Source organism: Petaurus breviceps, unplaced genomic scaffold (genome assembly GCF_028583685.1).
Source record: "Petaurus breviceps papuanus isolate PSGF00001 unplaced genomic scaffold, PetGlider_PUasm1.0 90700, whole genome shotgun sequence".
Taxonomy (NCBI): domain Eukaryota; kingdom Metazoa; phylum Chordata; class Mammalia; order Diprotodontia; family Petauridae; genus Petaurus; species Petaurus breviceps.
The window spans coordinates 4,019,285-4,042,405 of record NW_027187315.1 but is presented as its reverse complement, the minus strand read 5'-3'; the positions used below and the strand labels follow the sequence as shown (position 1 = coordinate 4,042,405).

At 40.1% G+C, this 23,121-nt stretch overlaps 1 protein-coding gene across 5 annotated transcripts; it reads left to right on the top strand.

Moving 5' to 3' along the window:
• The first annotated feature begins 101 nt into the window (after nucleotides 1-101).
• Nucleotides 102-22,880, top strand: CUNHXorf38 (chromosome unknown CXorf38 homolog). Of its 5 annotated transcripts, none has more exons than XM_069065706.1 (8): nucleotides 104-491; nucleotides 2,539-2,667; nucleotides 7,552-7,602; nucleotides 10,143-10,262; nucleotides 12,155-12,304; nucleotides 12,609-12,788; nucleotides 21,806-21,968; nucleotides 22,454-22,880. In XM_069065706.1, exons 1-7 carry the CDS (start codon nucleotides 276-278, stop codon nucleotides 21,941-21,943), a joined length of 984 nt encoding a protein of 327 aa, XP_068921807.1. In that variant the 5' UTR covers nucleotides 104-275; the 3' UTR covers nucleotides 21,944-21,968; nucleotides 22,454-22,880. The 5 variants fall into 5 exon arrangements, with proteins under 5 accessions (XP_068921808.1, XP_068921807.1, XP_068921806.1 ...); XM_069065705.1 differs by having other exon boundaries at nucleotides 2,533-2,667; XM_069065707.1 differs by lacking the exon at nucleotides 7,552-7,602 and having other exon boundaries at nucleotides 102-491; nucleotides 2,533-2,667.
• Nucleotides 22,881-23,121: the final 241 nt, after the last annotated feature.

Below are 23,121 nucleotides of genomic sequence, written 5' to 3'. Positions count from 1 at the left end.
GCTTATCCCCGAAACTACTGGTGCGACGCGCGTCCGCGCCCAGAAGACCAGAGGGGAAAAGAGGCGGGGAATGGGATGCCCCCGGATTTCCGGAAGCTGGGAGAAGGTAGAGAAGGGAGGAACCGAGCAGAAGACCGGAGGTGCCCAAGTTAGGTGGCAAATGACTCCTCCCCATTCCCCCCAAACCAAAAGGGCGAGCATGCGCACAATCCCTTGATGCCACTCCCAGGACACCCTTGGGCAGTCCTCGGTTTGCGTCTGGGGCTTCCGCGCAAATGGTGCTTTCGGAGCTGGCCTTGCGTCTCAACTGTACGGAGTATAAGAACTGGGTCAAGGCGGGACACTGCCTGCTGCTGCTGCGGGCTTGCCTGCAGGGCTTCATCCGCGCCGAGGTGGATGCCTTCCACCAGCGCATCCTGTCCGGGGCCCCCAACCTGGGCCCCCGCGCCTCCTGCAGCGGAGGCGTGCGCTGCACCCCCCGCGCTCGGCAGGTGAGAAGAATGGCTTGAGCATGCCGTCTCCACCCTCCCCTTCCCTTCCCAACCTGGCTGCGCCCTCTTCCTCTTAGCAATCTTTGTCCCTAGGACTTCCCCTAGGGACGCCCCCAGTTTTTCTTGGCTTCCGGCCGCACAGTTAGCCAGAGGAGGTGAGGGACTCCAGACATCACTTATATCACCCGAAACTGAGCTGCACTTGGAAGCAAAGAAACTTGAAAGAATTCCCAGTGCCTCCTTCTCAGTTTTTCCCCCACAGACCACCTACCTATACTCCCACCCCTCTTGGTTTCTTGCTCCTAAGTGTACGTCTCAGCTCCCACGGACTCAGATCTGTTTAACCCTAACCTCTCTCCCAGCCGCCACACTCTCATCTTGAGCTGCCTCTTGGACATCTCGAACTGTGTGTCCCCTAGACATCTTAAAACCCAACATGTTAAGAACTCAATTCACTCTCTTCCACCCCTTCTTCCCCAAGCCTCCTTTCTTCCTGACTTCCCTGTTACTTCGGAGGGCACCACTATCCCCCCGTCACAACCTAGGAGTCATCCTTGAATGCTCTACAGGTTTGACCACATCACCTCTTTAGTAAAATGCTGTGGCTCCCGGTCATCTCCATAATAAAATATATTCTCTCTTTGACATTTGTCAGAGCCCTTCGCAACCTGGCCCCTGCCTGCCTTCCTAGTCCAGTGACACCCCATCTCTCTGTTGCTTCTCACAGGACGCTCCATCTCCAGACAGTGGGCATTTTCACCTGCTGCTCCCCATGCTCGGAATACTCTTCCCTCATCTCTATCTCTTTGGCTTCTTTCAAGTCAGCTAAAAGCCCACTAAGAATCCTTTTCCAGTTCCCCTTAATGCTAGTGCCTCCATCTATTGATTAGCTCCGATTTCTTCCCCTATCTTATTTGTTCCTAGTTTTCATAAGTCTCCCCTATTAAACATTGAGCTCCTTGAGAGGACTGCCTATCTTCTGCCTTTCTTGGTACACACAGAGCTTAGCCAGTGAACCTGCCATGTGCTAAGATGCTTAATGAATGCTTGTCTACTGACATACCTTGGAAAGTCCTGGGACAGAGTCCCAAGTCCTGTGCTCATTCATCTTCCTTGGTAGGCTTACTTGTCAGCTAAGGTAGGGGGCCAGGGCAGGGGTGGGGAACCTGTGGCCTGGAGGCCACATGTGGCCTTCTAGGTCCTTGGGTGTGGCTTTTTGACTGAGTCCAAGTTTTACAGAACAAATCCTTTAATTAAGGGGATTTGTTCTATGAAGTTTGGATTCAGTCAAAGGGCTGCACTTTAGGACCTAGAGGACTACACCTGCTTCGAGGCTGAAAGTTCCCTACCCTTGGGCCAGTGACACTTCTCCCAGGGATAAGACACTTGGGGATTAGGCAGCAATCCTGTGGACTACCTAGTCCAACGTTATATAGGTGAATGTTTTGTCAGGGACTGCTCATGTGGGACTTTTATTAACTTTTTTTTTGGAGGGGGGAATGCAGGCCAATTGGTGTTAAGTGACTTGCCCAAGGTCATATGTCGAGTAAATGTTAAGTGTCTGAGGTCGAATTCAAACTCCTGCCTCCAGGACCTGTGCTCTATTCACTGTGCCACCTAGTCGCCCAGGACTTTATTTTTAGTGAATTGAATGTCAGGAGCTAAAATGTTGCCAGTCTTTTCCCAGCAAACTGGTTTTTCAGCTGTTTACTAAGCTAATGCTTATGTGGTAAAAGAACATTGGATTTGGAGTCAGGGGACCTGGGTCCAGATCCAAGCTCTGGCCTTTCCAAGCTGTGTGAGCAAGTGACAGCCTCTATAATAAGGAGGTTGGACTAGACAGCCTCTGAGGTCCCTTCCTGCTATAACTATGATCTTCATGAACCACACTGAAAATCGAAAGCAAAGACTTGCCAAGTTCACAAGCATTTATTAAGTACCTACCACATGCTGGCCACTGTGCCAAGCCAGCACCCTGCATCCAGAATTACTTAGAACTCCATGTATACACCATTTGCCTTCCTCCCCTTATCCCTTTTAGTTTCAGCCTCAATGTGAGTTGTGTGCAGAATGGAAAAAGGAGATTTTGAAACATCACACCAATCGAAATGGAGACATCTACTGGGGAAATTGCAAGCCTGAGTGCTGGCCTTTTGACCCCTGGGAACTGGCAAAGGTAATTTCTTATCTAATACTTTCTTCACAGGGACCTACATTAAAAGCATCAAAGAGCAAAAGATTGTGGCCCAAATATAGGGCTATGGGAGCCCAGAGGTGTAGTACAGGTGGGATTCAACTCAATTCAGTCAGTCAATCAATAAGCATTTATTTTTTTTTATTAAGTTACTTATTTTTAGTTTTCAACATTTGCTTCCATAAGTTTTAAATTTTCTTCCCCTCCCTCCCCAAGATGGCTTGCAATCTGATATGGGCTCCACACATACATTCCTATTAAACACATTTTCACATTAGTCATGTTGCTCGATAAACATTTATTAAGCATCTACTACGTGCCAGGAACTTCATTCAACAAGCATTTGTTAAGCCTCTTTTTATGTACCAGGCTCTGTGCTAGGAGCAGGGAACGTGAAGACAAAAACAAGACAGTCTCCAACCTCAAGACACTTACTTTCTGCTCTGGGCATATGAAAAGTAACTAAGTAGATGCATGATGGATAGTGAATGGAAGAAAGATGGGTAGGTAGATAGACATATGATAAATTCAAAGTACTGGAGAGGGTGAAGGACAGGCAGTAACAGAGCTGGGAAGGGAACTTCAGGCACAGGTATGGGGGAGAATTCAGAGAAAGGCACCTAAGTAGGAGATGGGATGGTGTTTACTGGGCTGCTGGGTCCCTCTGGCTGAAATGAAAAAAGGTAATTAGCCTGGAAGACAGGCTGGGACTAGCTTATGAGGGGTTTTGAAATGCCAAAGGGCAGAGGCCACATTCTGGCAACTGATTGGCTATAGTGAAGAGAGTCAGAGACGACTCTGAAGTTGCAAACTGGGGTGGCTGGAAGAGCAGTGATGCCCTTTACAAATAGAAGTTAAGGGAAGGGAAGGGTTTAGGGGACAGAGATTGGGTTCAGTTCGGGACATAATGAGTTTGAGGTGATTCTGGGAATCCAGTGACTCATACACCTAGGAAGCCACTGGAGATGTAGAACTTAGAAGAGAAAGGGGGGTTAGACATGTAGATCTGGTGGGCATCTGCTAGTTGAATTCACAGAACACAGAGAAAGAAGAGAAGATCTACAGCTGAGTCTTGAGGAACACCCACACATGGGGACCAGAGATAGATGATGGTTTTGCAAAGGGTGCTGGGAAGAATCTCTCCTAGAGGTAGAAGTGTTGTTTGTCATTAAAACTTAGGAAATGAATTGATAATGAAGCGCTTGTTGTATAAGGCACTGTGCTAAACACCGGGTGTGCAAATAAAAGCAAACCAGACAGTCCCTCTCCTCCAGGAACTTAGATTCTAAAAGAAGAAGTTGTGGTGGCCAGGGAGGAGTGTTCAGAACAGGAAAAGTCCTAGAGAATGGTGACTGGAGTCCCAGGACAATTCACTGACACTTCCTTTCTAGAAATGGTAATGTAGATTTGATTTCTGTCCTCAGGGCTAGAGTTGGAATGGAGTAAAGGAAGAGAGGGTAGAGGAGTAGTATGGTGGGTCTGGGTCTGGGCAAGAGAAAGTGAATGTTCCCAAGTCAGAAACCTGCGGAAGCAGAGGTGGGAACCTGAGTTCCAGTTTGAAAGAGGAGGCTTAACTCCAAGTATCATGCCATGAAAATGACTGGGAAGATGGCCTAGGGAGGAGAGAATGGCCAGAGGAAGGGATGGTCACCAGTAGCAAGTGCTGCAGAGAGGTCAAGAAGGTTGAGTGTTACCATGACATCAAGAAAGATGAACTCTGAGAATAGGTTGTGGAATTTAACAAGATGTCTCTGGTAATCTGAAGTGAGCAAGCTGTTTCAGTGGAATGGTAGAATTGTAAACCAGATTTCTAGAGGCTGAAAACTGAGCAGGAGGTAAAGGAGTGAAGTACTTTGTCTCCTCTGTCCCGGGCCCTTGTTATCTCACACTCTGACTATATCAGCAGCCTGCTGGTTGGTCTCCTTGCTTCAAAGCTTTCCCCACTCCAGTCAGTCCAGCCCCTCAGCTGTCAGATTGATCTTCCTGGAGCTCAGATCTCACCATGTCTCTCCCCATTCAATAAATTCCAGTGGCTCCCAATCACCTTCAGGATCAAATATAAAATTCTAAAACAAAATCCATTCAAAACCTTTCACAATTTGGTTCATTCGAACTACCTCAACAGACTTCTTGCACTTTACTCCCTCCCTTCTCCCCTGCACCCTGCCCCCCCATGCCCCACCATGAACTCTGCAATCTAAAGACACTATTCCTCACACAAGACTCTCCCATCTCCAGAATCTGGACGTTTCAGTAGCTATTTGTTCTTCAGGCCTGGAATATTGTCCTTCCTCATTTCTGCCTCCAGACTTCTCTGGCTTCCTTTAAAATCTCTTCTTCTACAAGGTTTTCCCCTGCTTAATAGTACCTGCTTTCTACTTATTAGCTCTAATTTATCCTACACATATATTGTTTTGTGTGGTTTTCATGTTGTCTCCCCCTTTAGACTTCAAACTCCTCGAGAGCAGGGACTGTTTTTTGCCTTTCTTTGAATGCCCAGCATTTAGCACGTTCCTAGCACATAGTAGGTATTCAATAAATGCTTACTGACTGAGTGAATAGCTTTGGTTCCCAGAACATTCTGGAAGCCTATGTTGTAGAAACTAAAGTCAGTTTCCCTCCATAGTTCCATCAAGATCCTTCTCCTCTCCTGATCCCTTAGGGCCCTGACTGGGAATGGAACAGGGTTAGGAACAACCAGTATGAACCTCAGAATTCTGGGGTCATGACAATGGAAAGAACCCCAGGACTGAGAAGGTAATATGGATTCTCTCCCACGTCCCCAAATGAGCAGGGACTATAACAGCACCCTGAGTTATTCCACTGACCCAAGAAGAAACTTTGAATGTGTTTTATAGAAGCAGGTGGGGAAGAAATAAAGAACAGAAGGTTGGGTGAGGGGCTTCCAGAAAATATTCCACAAATAAAAACTGCTTAGGTCAAGTCAAATTGGCCAGCACTAACCACTTCTGGAGAACAGGAAGATGAACTTTACCCTAAGAGTTGATTTAGTAGCCCTAAGGAGATGCAGACTAATTTAGACTTGACTGACTTTATATTCCATGTAGCCTTGCAAAATAATAGTGCCTTTTGTAATAGCAAAAATAGCAAAAAAAAAAAAACCTAAAAGTGAAAAGAGTTGGTACTCATTGATTAGGGAGTGGAGAAACAAATGGTGGTTTATGAATATGATTTCTGTGTGTCTCGATTGGACCCATATGCAAAGGGCCAAAGTACCTTCCAGCTCTAAAATGATGTGATTTTGTGAAGGTGATGAACTATTATTGCATCATATTAATAAAAGATATAAGGAATTCAGGGAAATGTGGGAAGATTTGTATGAAATGATTCAGACTAAAATAAACAGAACCAAGAAGGTTATTTGGTGGTTATATATTATGATCACAAAAAGACATCATAATCCAGATCAGCATACTCAGATCAATCTTGATTGATGAGGACTGAAGCATGCCTCCAAGTTTCACAACTGAAAGGTGGTAAGCTATAGTAGGAACAGCAAGAGACATTGCTATAAGACATATTTGTTTTTTAACTTTGTTTTTCTTAACTATATATACCTCTTTGTTATGAGGGAGGTGTTATTAAGTAACAATGTCAACTCATATAGAAACCATCCCTTGCGTTTAATTTTCCAGGTTCCTTATGGTGGAGCTCCAGTCTCATTCACCAGTGCAGATAACAATCACAGCTCTTTATCCTGTGTCTCTTATCCATGTTCTCCTGACGGGTAGTACCACATGATCGCTGAGGCCCTTTCTAGCTCTCTGTCATCCTCTGTTCCCCTTGTAAATTCTCCAAAGGCCATTCACCCCATGTTCGAGGGGCCTTCATGTAGTTCTTCAGTGAAGCAGGCTGGCTGTCCAGCCTTCACTCCCGTCATGTGAGCAGCCCACCTTCTTTTCTGGTCATAGGTCCCTAGGATTTTTATGCTGCTTACCCTGTTCACTTCTAAACCGGTAATAGACCACCGCCTTCTCAGACCTATCTGTATATACCGTGACATTACTCTCTGGGTGGCCACCCTTTAAATTCGGAGACTTCAGAGTCTGTGGCTGTTCCCATGATTTATATCCACATCTCATCCTTGGAAAAACACTGATGTTAAAAAGACAAGCCTTTGTTTCAAGTAGAAGTTTGGGTTCATTAAAAGCACTGTAAGGTTTCCCAAATATAAGCCAGCCTTCCTTTCTCCTCTTAATCAGTTGTGGACACAGTTCATCTTCCATCTTTAGTTTTTGTCTAGGATATGTTCTGATGTTTGTATAGCTGTGATCATAATCTGGACAATAGGCATTCTTATTGGTCCCATGTGGATAGTGGTTATATATCTCCCATAGGAGGCTCTGTGATGTTCTGGGGCTTGATGCAGCCAGCATAATGTCATCAGCTACCAGGAGCATCAGAGAGATCCTAACCTCTTTTATGTAATGGATCCCTTTGGTAGTCTGGCCAAACCTGGGTACCCCTTCTCAGGAGAATATTTTTAAATAATTGAAGTACAAAATTTTGTTTGGAGGTTAGTGAAAATAAAGATGTGTTGTTGGTTTTTTTTCCCATTGAAGTTCGTGGACCTTCTGAAATCTCCATGGACCCCATGACATGGAAGCCATTTTAAGAACCCCTGATCAGGAAGGCAAATACCTCTTACATTTAGATTTAATTGGACATCTTCCATGGCAGCATCAAATACTTTTGGTACACATTCATCTTCTGTCATATGCTTTGCTTCATATTAATAATCAGAGGACTTTAGAACAAAGTAATTTCTGTTTTAGTACAATGGAAAGAGGGCTAAATTTAGAGGACCTAAATTTAAATCCTGATTCTTCCTTTTACTACCTTCAGCCTCATTTTCCTAAGGGCACTGGGCTAAATAACCTCCAAAGTATTTTTCAGGTATGATTATGATCCTATAATCTACAATTATATTTTAATATCTTAATAGTAATGTTATATGCTTGTAACCAATGCATGGGAGCCACCTTGCTGGAAAAGAGTCTTTGAGGCAATCAAGTGGTTTTTGTAGTTACCGTGTTTCCCCGATAATAAGACACTGTCTTATTATTTTTTTTGGCCAGAAAAACACCAGAGGCCTTATTTTCAGGGGAGGGCTTATTTTAATGAACATTGACAGCAATTTTAATAAACAGGTAAATGTGAACAAAAAAATGTACCTTTATTCAATAATGAATTCAATAAAGAACAGGATGACGCGCTCACTGCTGCAGCTCTGATTGGATGCAGCTCGGAGCACGGCGTGCGTTTCACCCGGGGCGGGGGGGGGGGGCGGTGCATACAGAGGGTACCGTAATGTAGCGTGTAGCGCAGGGGATCACCTTCACTACCGTAGCAATCTCAATAGGGCTTATTTTGGGGGGAGGGCTTATTTTCGGGATAGGTCTTATTATCGGGGAAACACAGTAATAAACAAGAAAGTAGGATCTTATATGCTCTATAGTACCTTTCAGTCATTTGTGTGATAGTAAAGATGGGAGGGTCTACTAGTCTATTATTGAATGTTGGCTTGTGAAAACCTGCCTGTTTCCCTTCTCAGATCTTCAAGAATGGCCTGACTGTATGTGAGGGCATTATTCTATCAAAAGATTTTTGTAGTGATAAGCTAGCTACCGATGCAATGGGTATTGCCATTTTCTTAGTCTCATTTTTCAGTAACTACATGATTTTCCCCCTAAGTGTTTAGTAGTCTCTCCTCCCTCTTAGGTATGTTGAGAAACGATGCCTCAAGTTTTCACCTCTAGCACAGATCCCTCCTGAGCATACATGGTCTAGCCCAGCCACTCTGCCCACATTTTTTTATTAACATGGGAACCATATGTTTAAAGTAGACTTGATGTAGCTACACTGCATTACAGAGAAAATTTTTTAGAGAAATAGTGTCTTTGTCTTTCTGTTTTTATTAACTACTTTCCAAACAATCTGGCGTGGTTGTATTTCATACCAAGTTTTCTATAAGCTTGTTCCTTACTTCACTGTTTTGTGAACTGATACTGCACATAATTTCCCATCATCCTCCTCTCTAAGATTTTATAAGAGTTTACAGCCTATGCCAGTGTTGCCCTTGGCTACCCTTTCTCTTCCCTTGGCAAAGAGATTAAGTATTTGGTGATAAAACAGTTTGCAGGTTCTTTTGGTGTCTTCCTTGTGGTAATTGATTTACATCAAATTAAACTTCCTTAGGCAAAGCTGATAGTCTGTGAACTCAAATAAAAGGAGACAATAAGACAAACACACAATAAAACATTATTGAATTGAAAGAATTAAGGAAAAAAATGTAGCAGTCAAGTCTTAGCACCATTACTACCATGAGCTAGAGAATCTGTGAAATTCATAGATTTTCCCTTTTCCTGTTACATTCAGTGTGGTTTTAAGGAGGGAAAAAAAGCTGATTTATGGAGTGAAGGGGAGAGAAGCTAGGCCAGGTTAGTAAGAAAGAAACTATTTTACACTGCGTAATAGTGCTTTAAAATTATATATCTTTAAAACTTTCTGAATATATTTTTAAAAATTGTATATATTAAAGCTTAAACCTGCATAAAATTTTGGGGATACTACCATCTATGTATTTATTTTAAAATATGCACTAAAAAGTGTACAGTAATCTAAGGGAGATTTTATACACATACATATATACATAGCTGCACACATTTTGATGCAATGGTTTTTGCCATTTTTTCAGTAACTATAAGGTACATGACTTTTCCCTCTAAGGGTTTATTATCCTCTCCTTTCAGATAGCTTGAGAATTGATTCATCGGAGTTGTGTTAGCTTCAGCATAGATTACTTCTGTGTGGACGTGGTCTAGCTCAGCTACTCTTCCCGATTTTGTTTTCATTAGAAAATAGATATAGATACATAGATACATGTGTGTATAATATTTCTTAGACTTCTATCTTCCTGTCTGTGTTACACTGAATCCTTAGCTGTGGTGGGTTGTGTTGTATAGATGTTTCTTTTACTTATCTCCCAAAGACTGTGTCTGTTTAGGGAACTAGCTGTGTTTTATAAAGCTTCTACTTTAACAGCACAACCACTGATATTTCAATGAGAAAACTTCCCTACAATTAGAATCTGTGAAATGCTGGCACAAGTTACCAGGTTATGTAGTACACTTTTGTAGTACAGCTTTGAAAACAGGACAAATACCAAATTTCCCAGGTTAGCCAGTTTTACTTGGGGTAAGAAAAATAGACTAAATAAACCCTTCCTTTGAAGTTTCTTTAAGAAAGTTCTATGACTGTTTAGAATCCTGCTGCCCAATTTTTACTTAGGATTCACTATAAACCTTACTCAGGCAAACTTTTGTTTGTTATTTAAAGACTAAAGAAGTTGGTTGCTATCCTTAGGGAAACAGAGATATGATGAATATTTGCAACTTCCTAAAGCAAATGACAATTTTGTGGGCTCTGTGATATAGGCCTTTATGCCCAGGGGATTGGCAGACAAAAAAGGACCTGAGGAATGTGATGCAGTTGCTCTTCTCAGTCTTATCAACTCCTGTGATCACTTCAGAATTGATCGAAAAAAAGTCATAGAGGTAAGAACTTCCAGGTACTTGTCTGATTTTAAATTTTAAGCCAGACAGGAATGCCAGTGAACTTGTTAGTTTAGTAGTGGAAATATCAGTATAAAACAAGTGTGGAAAATCTTTTTCCTGTTGAGAACCTCTGATTGATAGAAAAAAAGATCAAGGACTGCAAAAATAAAGCACCTTAATTCAGGTTTTCATGAGTTTGTGGGGTTCAAAGGTGTTTGTTTTACTTTTAAAGTGATACAAAAGTGTAAAATGCTTCACTTTAAAAATTAAGAATAGGTAAAATAAAAGCTATTCAATAAACAGAACAAATTTTTAAAAATCACATGCCCCCACACCCTAACATATGCTTTGTTCCTGCCATAGTAGCCTATTTGCTCTTCCCATAATTTAAAATTTTCTCAATTATGGCTTTTCAGAAAATTATTACTTAACTGTTTTGGGGAAAAGAATATTAGAAAAGGCATAAAACTATTATTATTTTAGGTGGATAGCACTATTGCTGGAAATGAATAGGACAACAATAATGGAGAAAAACAGACCTGCTTAACTTTATTTTGTATGTTTTCTGAGCCAAAGAGGATATTCTTCCAACTAGATAGAACAGAACTAAAATGACTAAATAAGGAGTTGAAGTAAGGTCATTAGATCCGGATGATCTTTGTCCTAGCATACTGAAAGTGCTGACAGCCCTGATTGCCAAATTGTCACTGATCTTCAAGAGATCATAAAGAATGGAAGAAGTGCAACAAGACTGAAAAAGGGAAAATTTCCAAATTTTCTAAAAACTGAAGAGAACTGAGTCTGCAAACTATAGACCTATGAGCTTAAATTCGAATCCTGATAAGATTCTAGAATATATTATTTAAACAATGATTAGTAAATATCTAGAAAAGATGCTGATCACTGTCAGTATGGTTTCTTCAAAAAGGGGAGGGAGGGCTATGCCCAACTAACCTCATTTACTGACACATTTTTAGACTAAATCAGGGGAATTTGTAGATAGCATTTATCTATATTCCAGCAACAAAAACAACAAAATGTCTTGTCTCCCCAAATTAGAGTGTGAGCTCCTTGAGAGTAAAGACTGTTTCATTTTTTTCTGTTTTTATCCCAAGTACTTGACATGTAGCAAGAACCTAATAATACATGTATTTTCATTCATTCATAATATTTGACAAAGTCTTTCCTGCTAGTCTTGTATAAAAGATGGAGAAAGGTGAGCTGTACAGTAATACATTCAGATTGATTTGAAACTTCTGAGTAACTATACACAAAGGGCATTTATTAATGGGGAATTAGCTTAGAACTAATTTCTCAACAAGTATGAGTTAAGTGCCTCCTATATGCTAGTGAAGATCTAAGTACAAAAAATGAAGGAATCTCTACTCACAAGAAACTTACATTCTAATATGGGAGACAATAGGTACAAACAAAAATATATACTGTATGAATATAAAGTAGATGAATAAAGACAAATCTATACTAAGCAGTTTATACAAAATAGTGTGGGAGGGAGGTTCAAAGCATTTGGGGGAAGTAGACAGGGTTTTCATGCAGAAGACGGTGCTTGAATTTTGTCTTAAAGAGACTATTGAAGCGGGAGGCTAGGTGGCACAGTGAATTAGAGCACTGGCTCTAGAGTCAGGAGGACCTGAGTTCAAATCCTGCCTCAGACACTCAACACTAACTAGCTGTGTGACCTTGGGCAAGTCACTTAACCCCAATTGCCTTCCCCTGTCCAAAAAAAAGCGTGAAGAGGACTGATCTGAGAGCTGGTATATTCTCCAGAATATTGAGGATATTGTAGAGGCATCTCCAGTCGAGTGTGAATTCAGTTAGGTGGTCTTTAAGGACATATACAAACTTGAAATTCTATGATTTCTTATTTTTAGGTGATTAAGTGTCGTAATGAAATCATGCATTCTTCAGAAATGAAAGTCTCTTCTACATGGCTGCAAGATTTTCAGAAGAAGATTCAGAGTTTTTTGAATGAATTCAGGAATATCCCAGAGATTGCAGCCACAAGTGCCAGAGTAGAACAGGTAAAAACTTCTGGCGACCATATGATACAGGGGACAAGAAGACAATTTTGCAAACATCTGGAGTTTGAATATTATAGGGTTTAACTCAATTTTAGGATTTTGATACGAAAAAAGAGAGTGCTCCAGATAAGTTCATATATGACTTGAAATCCTTCTGTACTTAGGTGCTTTTTTCCTACTGTCAAAATAATAGCAACACAGCCCCAATTAACAGCTTTTAATCATAATCCTTATTGAATGATTTTAAAAGGCTATGTCTGAAATATGAATGAATTAATATGTGTTTCTTTTGTGCACCAAATAGCTACTGACATCTGACTGGGCTGTTCATATCCCTGGGGATGATCAGTTGGATGGGCCTGAAAGTGAAACCAAGATTCACCTCAGTGAAAGTGAAATCAATGAAATAGAAATGGAATTATTAAGGGAAAAGCTTCAAGAGAATTATCTTCAAGCAGAAGAGCAAGCAATATCACCTGAAAAGGTAAAAAGCACATGTTGTGTGTAAAAATTCTTTTAAAAAATCCATTAGGAAAAGTTAATAGTCCAAGGCATGCTTATAATGAACATTTACTGTTCTGGCTTATAGGCCAAATAATCACTGGAAGTAAATATTTCATAAATACAGATTAATATATCTTTTAAAAAGTATGAATCCTAATTACTATGTCAAAAGTATAAGTTGGTCAATCAGTAAACATTTATTAAGTGCTAACTGTATGCCAGGCACTATGTTGAATGTTTGGTATACAAAAAGAGGCAAAAGACAATACCTGCCCCCTCAAGGAACTCAATCTTACAGGGAGACAACAGTCAAATAAATTTGTACAAAAAATCTACTGTATTTCACTGCATAATCATTGCTGATTTTATGCCAAATTTTTTTGCAAAAAAGTATGTGTTAGGGGTGGCTAGGTGGCACAGTGAATAGAGCACCGGCTCTGTAGTCAGGAGGACCTGAGTTCAAATCCAGTCTCAAACATTTAACACTTACTAGCTGTGCCCCTCCCCCTCCAAAAAGCAAAAAAAAAAAAGTGTATATGACCATTATGTGAAGCTTTTAAAAATATTTTTGTGTCAGTATTACTTAAAAATCATTCATTATTAAACTGTCTTTGATGCAAGATTAGGATTCACAGAATACTTGTGAATATCCATTAAAACTGAATACTGATAATGTGAATGCGCTAAGAATTCTAGGCTCATGACTCACAATGTGCAAGAGATAACTGCATATCCATATGCCACTGGTGAATACATTGCTGCTCTATTTCCCTTTCAAGTGGTATGACAAACAGAATTATACCATGCAACAATTACATGATGAAAGGTTATAAACTAATTTTTGGACTAGGGGGATCCCCTCCCACAAAAGAGGCTATGATAATGGTGAAATACAAATTTGTGTGTGTGTGTATATATATATACACACACACATACACAGAATAAATAGGAAATAAATGAAAGAAGGCATTAGAATTAAGAGGAACTGGGAAAAGCTTCCTGTAGAAGATGAGATTTTAGTTGTGACTTTAAGGAAGCCATTTAGTAAAGATAGGAAGGAAAGCATACCAGGGATGAGGTAATAGCCAGAGCTAAGAGATGGAGTGTCTTTGGAACAGCCAGGAGATCAAGGTCATTAGACTGAAGAGTGAGTATTAGAGTGTAAAATGTAAGAAGACTGGAAAGGTAGGAGGAGAGAAAGTAGAGGCACCATTGTTGATGGCCATTTCAAGACATTTAGCCACAAAGGGCAAAAGAGACATAGTACAATAGTAAGGAGATAAAAGTGAGGGATTTTTAGAAAGACTTAAGCATGCTTGTAGGCAGTAGGGGGAAAAAGTAGTAAACTGGGAGGGTTTGAAAGTAAGTGAAAGAGTGGGAATAACAGAAGGGACAGTTTGTTGGAGGATACAAAATGAGATGGGATCATTTGAAAAGAGCACGGCCACCTCATCCTGTGAGACAGGAATGATAGAGGCATTAGTGGTATAAGGCATCTATGTGATGAGGAAGGTGGAGCTCACAGCAAATGTTCTTAGTTGTTTCTGTAAAATATGAAGCAAGGTTCTCAGCTGAGAAATATAAAAAATAGCAATAGAAACAACACTGTATGCAGACAGACATCAGAAGTATCGTAGGTCTAATTAGACAAGAATCACCAGGAGACCCTGAGTAAACTACTTCAATTCATCTGGTTCCTTTTCTTCACTTGTACTACTGGTGGCATTGGTAGCGTTTGCCACTAGCTTCTTAAAATTCAAGGAAGATAATCATTTGATTGGCAGGGTGGTTTCTTCATGTAGCTTCTCTATCCCATAGTCTCAGAATAAGAATGCACAAATTCTGTAGCAGCTGCAGGACACAAGACAAGGCTGCATAGGGAAGTGTGGTTTCCAAAAATGAGGAAAGAATAGTCTTCCTGTACACTATCATAGATAGTACATACATGGAGTATTGTGTTCAGCTCTGAATAGCACAGTTCAAGAAAAACATGGATAAGCTAAGGAACATGAAGAGGACAGGAACAGGACAGTGAAGGATTCATGCTAAATGGGCAGTTACTCGCAAGAACCTAGGGATGGTTAGACTGAAGAAGACTGGTCTGAATTGGAGGGGGGAAGGTAGGATACAATAGCCTTTTAAGGTTATTGGAAGGGCTCTCATGTGGAAGAGGAATTAGACTTGTTCTGCTTATTCTCAAAGGGCAGAACTTAGAAGCAGTGCATGGATGTTGACAAGAGATATGTTTAGGACTAATGTCAGGAAAAACTTTCTAAAAATTCAAGGTGTCCAAAAGAGGAATGGGCTGCCACAAGAGGTGGTGGATTCCCTCCTTTTGGAAGTCTTCAGGCAGAAGACTGATGACAACTGTCCAAATCTATTCTAGTAGAGTTTCCTTTTGCTTGTGGGTCAGACTGGATGCCACTGAGGACCTTTCCAATCCCAGATTTTATGATTCTTTTAATGGGTGTTAAAACTTGATCAAAGGTTCTCATCCGGGTCTGTGAACTTGGCTTTTAAAAATGTTTTGATAATGGTACATCAAGATAATTGGTTTCCTTTGGAGCCTTCTGAATTTTATTTTATGCATTTAAAACATTATTCTAAGAGTTGGTCCCTAGGCTTTATAAGAACACCAAAGAGTTCCATGACACAAAAATGGTGAAGAACTTCTGCTTTCTCCCCTATCTGTCCGTCCATTGCTGGAGATGGGGGGTTGGGAGTATCAGCAAGACAAATTTTATGGATTTTCTAATGATCATGGAACAACAGCAAGAAACGCTAGTGTCATTCAAAAGAAAAACAAAACTTTTTAAATAAAATATTAGTATGTAGAGAGGTCAACAATCAGAGTCAAGCACTATGTTAAGCACTTTTACAAATATTATCTTATTTAATTCTTAGTAACAGCCCTGCAGAATAGGTGCAATACAGTTGGGGAAACTGAGGCAGAGATTAAGTGACTTGCCTAGGGTTACACGACTAGTTAGTCTCTGAGACCAGATTTGAACTCATCGCTCTTATTCTAGACCCAACACTATCCATTGCATAATCACCTGCCTCCAAGAAATGTATAAGACAAATACTAGGTAAGTGAAAACATAATAGAAAATCTCCAGTGTAGTAGAGATTCAAAAAATAAAAGATTTATAACTCAAAAATAAAGAAATATAATAAGGAGAAAATTCAGCAGAAGAAATGCAAGACAATTTTGGATTAAACCCAAGGAAGAGTTCTTTTTTTTTTTAAAGCAATCGGGGTCAAGTAACTTGCTCAAGGTTACACGGCCAATTATTTCTGGGTGTGGTGCTGAGTATCTGAGCCCGGATTTGATCCAGGTCATCCCGACACTGGAGCCGGTGCTCTTACTCGCTGAGCCACCTGGCCGCCCCTAAGCAATTGGGGTTAAGTAACTTGCTCAAGGTTACACGGCCAGGTGTTTCTGGGTGGGTGCTAAGTGTCTGAGCCTGGGATTCGATCTCCAGGTCTTCTCAACACTGGAGCCGGTGCTCTTACTCTCCGTGCTACCTGGCCACCCCAGGAAGAGTTCTTAATACTAATTGTGTGTTATTATTCACTCAGTGACTATTTATTGACAGTAAATATTTAAAATCTTAAACAAGATTCCCTGTTCTGCTTTTGGATTGGACTGGATGGCCACTGAGGTCCCAAATGTGTGGGGTGGAGAGACCCTGACCCAAATTGACTACTCAGAGACCTCTCAAAGTGAAGGTAGCTTTATTAGAATCTTGCGAGAAGTGGGCGGTCCAGTCTCTGGTACAGCACTGAGAGAGAGGAGGCCAAGGTACGGAAGCAGAAACTGGGTTAAATAAGCAAGGGTTATCCACCCCTCCCAAACATTAACCTAATTATTACTAATGAGGCTCTAATTTTGTTAGATAACATACCTAATACTTGACGTCCACTACAAAAACGCAGCAACAACCTCAGAATACTGAAACCCTTTCAGTCCAACCTAGATGTGTCCTTATCTGGGCCTGAGTGTCCCAAGGCCGCTGTCTGCCCGCTGTCTGCTTTCTGACTGGTCAAATCCACCTGCTGCTGCCAGCTCCTTTTATTCTACATTATGTCATTTTTAGTGTTATTTAGGAGTTCTCTGGGAACTGGAACTCAAACTTCTTCCCAAGGCTACTGTCTGATACTTTTTATCAGTAGTCTTATTTCAGCAAATCTTGCAGTTCTAAAGAAACTTAACCCGTCAGAGCTGGAAGAGTCCATCCTGAGACACTCTCATCTCCACTGCCATTGCCACTATATTTTCTCATTTCTCTCCTGAGTCCTCTACACTCAATTTTCATGCTCATATGACTAGAAGAAAATGACAGCAATGCCGGAAGAGTAGGCAGGGCCCTACTCCTAAAGCACTTTGAGAGTAGTTTTTCCCTCACTGTAATTCCATATGTTTGCCATTATAGTATGGGGCCCAATAACTTTTCCTCCTTATATTTAAAAATCCAAAGCTATATTTTTTTCAATATAATAGGAGTGAAATGACTTGGGAGTGACTTAAAACTGGTCCATTAGGAAGATGAGAGTGACATTGGCACTTTAAAGTAAATGTATAGTATTCTATTAAATGTGAGAAGACTCCTCAAGGATAGCAGAGGACGTTGTGGCAGCCATAGCTCATAATCTCCTTTTATTTTCTATAGTTTTCCTGAGCCTTAATGATACATAAAATTATAAAAAGAGGGCTATGTTAAAATATGCAGCACATGTATACAAATGATAGTCAGATATTTTCAGCAAAAGAGCTAAATGGCATCAGCAGCTGTTCAGGCTATGTTTGGATCAAGTGACAGCTGTACAAGGGGGATGTTCACCAGAATGCAGCTTCAGGCTTAGCAGAGCACCATGTTCGGTAGGGCTGGAGCCATAAGGCATCTCTCACATGATCCTTCAACATGTGAAGATGCTCACCACTCTTTTTATTAATTGGACTTTTTTTTTTAATAAATTCAGCTAAAATCCTCTTGTAGAAGAAAACCTAAATGCCTTGGTTCTCCCCGCTCCAATTCAAAAGCAGGCAGTTGAAGGTTAAGAAAATAAATGATAAAGCTTATCTCTCACCTGACAGGTGATGGACTAAAAGTGCAGGATGAGACACTTTCAGACAGCCAACGTGTAGATGTGCCCTGCTTGAGTCTGCTTATTTGCTACAAGGGAGGGAATATGGGGGGCTTGGAGTAGGAAGAAAATGGGAGGTGGGAAAATGGCAATACGATGCCAAGAAGGAAAAGAGGATCAATTAAAAAAATTTTTAATGAACAGAAGAACAAATTCAGAGGGAAAACATAGCTCTAGAATATGTTGAATTTATTATGTTATATATGATAATGTATATTACATACTACATATTTTAATAAAAAGATGTAGATCTGTAATAGATTTCATTTAGTTCTTATTTTTTACTTTGGGAAATGACCATGTTTGTTATGTTTGTCAAGCTTAGAATACTTAAAAATTAAAATCCAGAAAAAAATGGGTTAGATTCCCCACCAACAAAAGCACTATTCTTTAGGCATTGGTAAGGGGAAATACCTCCTCAGAAGTTATGTTTGAGGGCTTTAAGTAGAAACTACTACATCTGCATGGCTACAGTGAAGATCACATGAGATCAGATCTGTAAAATGCTTTGGCAAGTATAAATCTCTATATTAATATTAAATTTTAATGTACATGGGCAAATATATTATGTTCAGCTGAGATGATGCAATATATACCAGGCAGAATGTTCAGGGCAGCTAGGTGATGCAGGTGGATAGAGTGCTGATCCTGGAGTCAGGAAGACTCATCTTCCTTAATTCAAATCTGTTCTCAGACACTTACTGGCTGTGTGACCCTGCACAGGACACTTAACCCTGTTTGCCTCAGCTCCTCCTCTGTAAAATGAGCTGGAGGAGGAAATGGCAAAACACTTTGGTATCTTTGTCAAGAAAACCCCCAAAGGGTCATGAAGAGTCAGGCACAACTGAAATGACTGAACAATAAGAAGTATGTTATATTAATAGCAGAGTATACAAGACCAAAGAGGTAATAATTCCGTGGTACTGGTTGTATCACATTTGAAGGATTGAGTTTGGTACTGACTATAATATTTTAAAAGGTATATTGACAAGGGAGACTAGAAAGGTGAGGGGAATTGACACCTTGTTGTAAGACATACAGCTGAGAGGTCAGTGCAGTCTGCACTTTGGGACCCAGTAAGTGGGAGTGCTTGGCTTTTGCCCCCAGGGCGAGAAGCCGCTGATGCTGGCACAGCCAGCCAGCACCACGTGGCAGTTTCACCTCCTGGCCTGCAGAATGTAGGGGGAACAAGCACCACTCTGAGGGGTAATTGCTCTTGCTTTAACCTGCTTGGATCTGGATTGCAGTCTAGGGTAGAGGTCCTGGGGTGTGTGACCAGCTTGCCAGAGCATGTGGAGACCTCAGAGAGGGCACCCATCTAATACCTCCAGCACCTGAGAAAACCCCAGCGTTTGGGAAGAAAGCTCCCCTGTCTGGTGGCAGAGTCCTACTGTGGCAAAAAGCCCAAGGGTCAAGTGACTGAGGGGCTACATGACCAGGCAAAGGAAACAAAGCAGACAGAAGATTCCAACATTACACTCCTATTTGGGGGACAAAAAGGAGCAAAGCATGGAACAGGAGGAAGACAGTGAAGTCAGAACTCCTGCACCAAAAGCTTCAAAGGAAAATACAATCTGGTTACAGGCCATAGAGGACCTTAAGAAGCAGATAAGAGAAGTGGAGGAAAAATTGGGAAGAGAAATGAGAACAATACAAGAGAGTCAAAATGAGAGTCAGCAGCCTGACTGAGGAAAATCAAACCTTAAAAAATAGACATTCAAATGGCAAAAGAGGCTCAAAAAAGCAATAAGGAGAAGAATGCCTTAAAAAGCCAAATTTGCCAGATGGAAAAAGAATCTCAAAAGCTCACTGAGGAGAATCATTGCTTCAGAATTACATTGAAGCAAATGGAAGCTAATGACTTTATGAGAAATCAAGATGCTGTTAAACAGGGGCGGCCAGGTGGCTCAATAAGTAAGAGCACTGGCCCCAGTGTCGGGATGACCTGGGGATCAAATCTGGGCTCAGATACTTAGCACCACACCCAGAAATAACCAGCCATGTAACCATGAGTAAGTTACTTAACCCCAATTGCTTAAAAAAAAAATTAAATAAAAACTTAAAAAAAAAGATGCTGTTAAACAGATCCAAACAAATGAAAGAATAGAAGGCAATGTGAAATATCTCGTGGGAAAAACCACTGACCTGGAAAATAGATCCAGGAGAGATAATTTTAAAATTATTGGACTACCTGAAAGCCATGACCAAAGTAAGAAACTAGAAATCATCCTCCAGGAAATTCTCAAAAAAAAAAAACTGCTCAGATGTTTTAGAACCAGAGGGAAAAATAGAGGCTGAAAGAATCCACTGATCACCTCCTAAAAAAGATCCCAAAAAGAAAACTCCTAGGAATATTATAGCCAGGTTCCGGAATTCCGAAATTAAGGAGAGAATATTACAAGCAGCCCGGAAGAAATAATTTGAATATTGTGGAAACACAATAAGGATAACCCAGGATCTGGCAGCTTCTACACTGAGGGATTGAAGGGCTTGGAATAGGATATTCCGGAGGTCAAAGGAGCTGGGATTAAAACCAAGAGTCACCTACCCAGCAAAACTGAATATCATGTTTCAGGGGAAAATATGGTCATTCAGTGGAATAGAGGACTTTCAGGCATTCTTGATGAAAAAACCAGAGTTAAATAGAAAATTTGACATTCACATACTCTTGTATCTTAGCAAGAGAAGCATGAGAAGGTAAACAGGGAAAAGAAATCATAAGGAACTTATCAAAGTTGAACTATTAACATTCCTACATGGAAAAACAATAATTGTAACTAATGAAACTTTTCTCAGTAGTTGAAGGGAATAGAAATATATATGTGTATATAGAATATATACATATATATGGGGAATAGAAATATGTGTATATATGAGGGTATATACACATATGTGAATGTGTGTATATATGTTTACAGGTATACATAGATAGAGAGCACAGGACCAATTTAACAGGAAGGGATGATACTTAAAAGGTGAAATTAAGAGGTGAGAGAGGAATATAATGAGAGGAGATGGGGAGAGATAGAATGGGGTAAACTATTCCATATAGAAGAGGCAAGGGAAAATGGAGGGGAAGAATAGGAAGGCAAAAGGCTGAATTTGGCTTGAGGAGGGAAATACACACTAGATAGGGTATCTCACCCTCCAGGAGAGTAAGGGGTGAAGGGGATGAGAGGGGGATGATGGAAGGAAGGGCAGGCTGGGGGGGAGGGAAGTTGGAAGCACCTACTTTTGAAAAGGGACAGGATCAAAGTAGAGAATAGAACAAGTGGGAGGTGGGATAGGAGGGAGGGAAATATAGTCAGTCTTTTACAATATATCTACTATGTTATTGTTTTGCATTAGCCACACATGTACAACCTATACTGAACTGCTTATATTCCCAGTAAGGGTGGGTGACAAGGGAGGAAGGAAATGAATCTGGAATTCAAAGTTTTAAAATCAAATATTTAAATATATATATATACTATTATTAATAATATTTTACATGTAATTGGGAGATAAGATATACAGGCACTGGGGCATAGAGATCCACTGGAAAAGTCGAAAGGGGTATAGGAGAGGAGATTGGAGGAGGGGATATCCTGTGGGACTGCTATTTTGGGGCGGTGGGTAGGGGAAAAACGGGGAGAAAATTTGTAACTCAAAATCTGGCGGAAATGAATGATGTAAATCAGGAGTTAATAAAGCATTTGAAAAATGAAAAGACATACAGCTGAGATAAGTAGAGATAGGTGATTACCTGCCACCACAAGTTAACTTCCCTCACCCCCAGGGCCAGGCTTTAAAATGAAAGGCTTGTGATAATTTTCAATGTTAATGTTTTGTTTAATTTCACTATTGCAGATCGTTAAAAATGTAGAGGCAATGAAGATCTTCCTAAGAAACAACAAGGATCTTAGAATTAGTTTTGAAGAAGAAATACAAAAGTTGGAAGATCTTAATCTACAGTATCAAAAGTGTACAAAGGAACCTGGGAAATAGATGCTTGAACTGGTGGAGGTTGAAGGTGAGTTTTACTGCACACATTTTAACTGAGACAGTTATCTCTTCTCTAATCTCTTCTTATTGGGGAAATAGTAAGGTTGTTTATGGATTCAAAGAATATTTGGATTAAGGATTTAAATGATGTATGCTACTGCTGGAAGAAAGAACAGGCTACATCCTTGATTTGCTTCAAGTAATAGTTTCTTAACTATGAAAAGAAAGTTGATATATAACAAAACTCAGAGATTCTTATACAGAAACACTATATTATTCTTTTACTTTTAAGAGAATTAACTTTATATCCATAATAGATTTAATGGGGGTGGGGGTTCATCCCTAAAATAATAAAAATGCCTGTTTCTTAAGTAACTCTAGTAGGAACAACTGACAATTTCATTAAATATTATTTGTTGTTATTATTCTATGGAAATAATCCATAAAAGTAACCTTTAGTTTTTGCCTGCTGTTTTTTTGAAAAATTAATTTGAAACTCTTATTCTTTTTTAGGGATTCTGTTAGTCAAAATGAAACGTGTTTTCCAAAAATCATCTTCATTCCAGTCTCATTATTGAGGCAGCAAGGTCAAGCTGGGCATGAAACTAGGAAGACCCAAGTTCAAATCTGGCCTCAGACACTTACTAGCTGTGTGACTCTGGGCAATCCACTTAACTTCTGTTTGCTTCAGTTTCCCCAACTGTAAAATGGGGATAATAACAGTACCTGCCTTTCAGGATTGTTGTGAAGATCAAATGAGATATTTGTATAGTGCTTTGCACATAGTAGGTGCTATATAAATGCTTGTTCCCTTCATTATTGGAAACTTTTATTCAAGGAGGAAGAATGTACATAACAAGAAATGGAAATATTCTTTATAGTACTGAGGGATTTTTTTTCAGTATTCTTTTTCTTAATGATTAAAAGTTTGGGTACTCTATCTTCTTCATAGACCAAGTTTTTTAGAAGTTCTTATACTACAGCTTTCTCCTATCCAATAGTTATTTTCTTATTAAAAAAAAAGGTTAGGCTCTTCTCTGTTCTTAAGAGAGCTATAGAATCTCTGCAAGGCTAGCTTTATAGTCAGTGGATAAGTCCACTGCCACAATATTGCTATTTCTTATTGTCTTGGCCTCAAATTCCTAAAATTAGAATTAATGGATTAGATATAAAAAATGGGT

What these genes read in the sequence shown, in the direction of transcription:
- CUNHXorf38 (XM_069065705.1), top strand. Translation starts at nt 276, where the DNA reads ATGGTGCTTTCGGAGCTGGCCTTGCGTCTCAACTGTACGGAGTATAAG. An exon ending in ACCTCCAAAGTATTTTTCAG is followed by an intron (nt 7,603 to 10,142) that starts GTATGATTATGA and finishes TCTGTGATATAG; the next exon opens with GCCTTTATGCCCAGGGGATT. An exon ending in CAAGTGCCAGAGTAGAACAG is followed by an intron (nt 12,305 to 12,608) that starts GTAAAAACTTCT and finishes TGCACCAAATAG; the next exon opens with CTACTGACATCTGACTGGGC.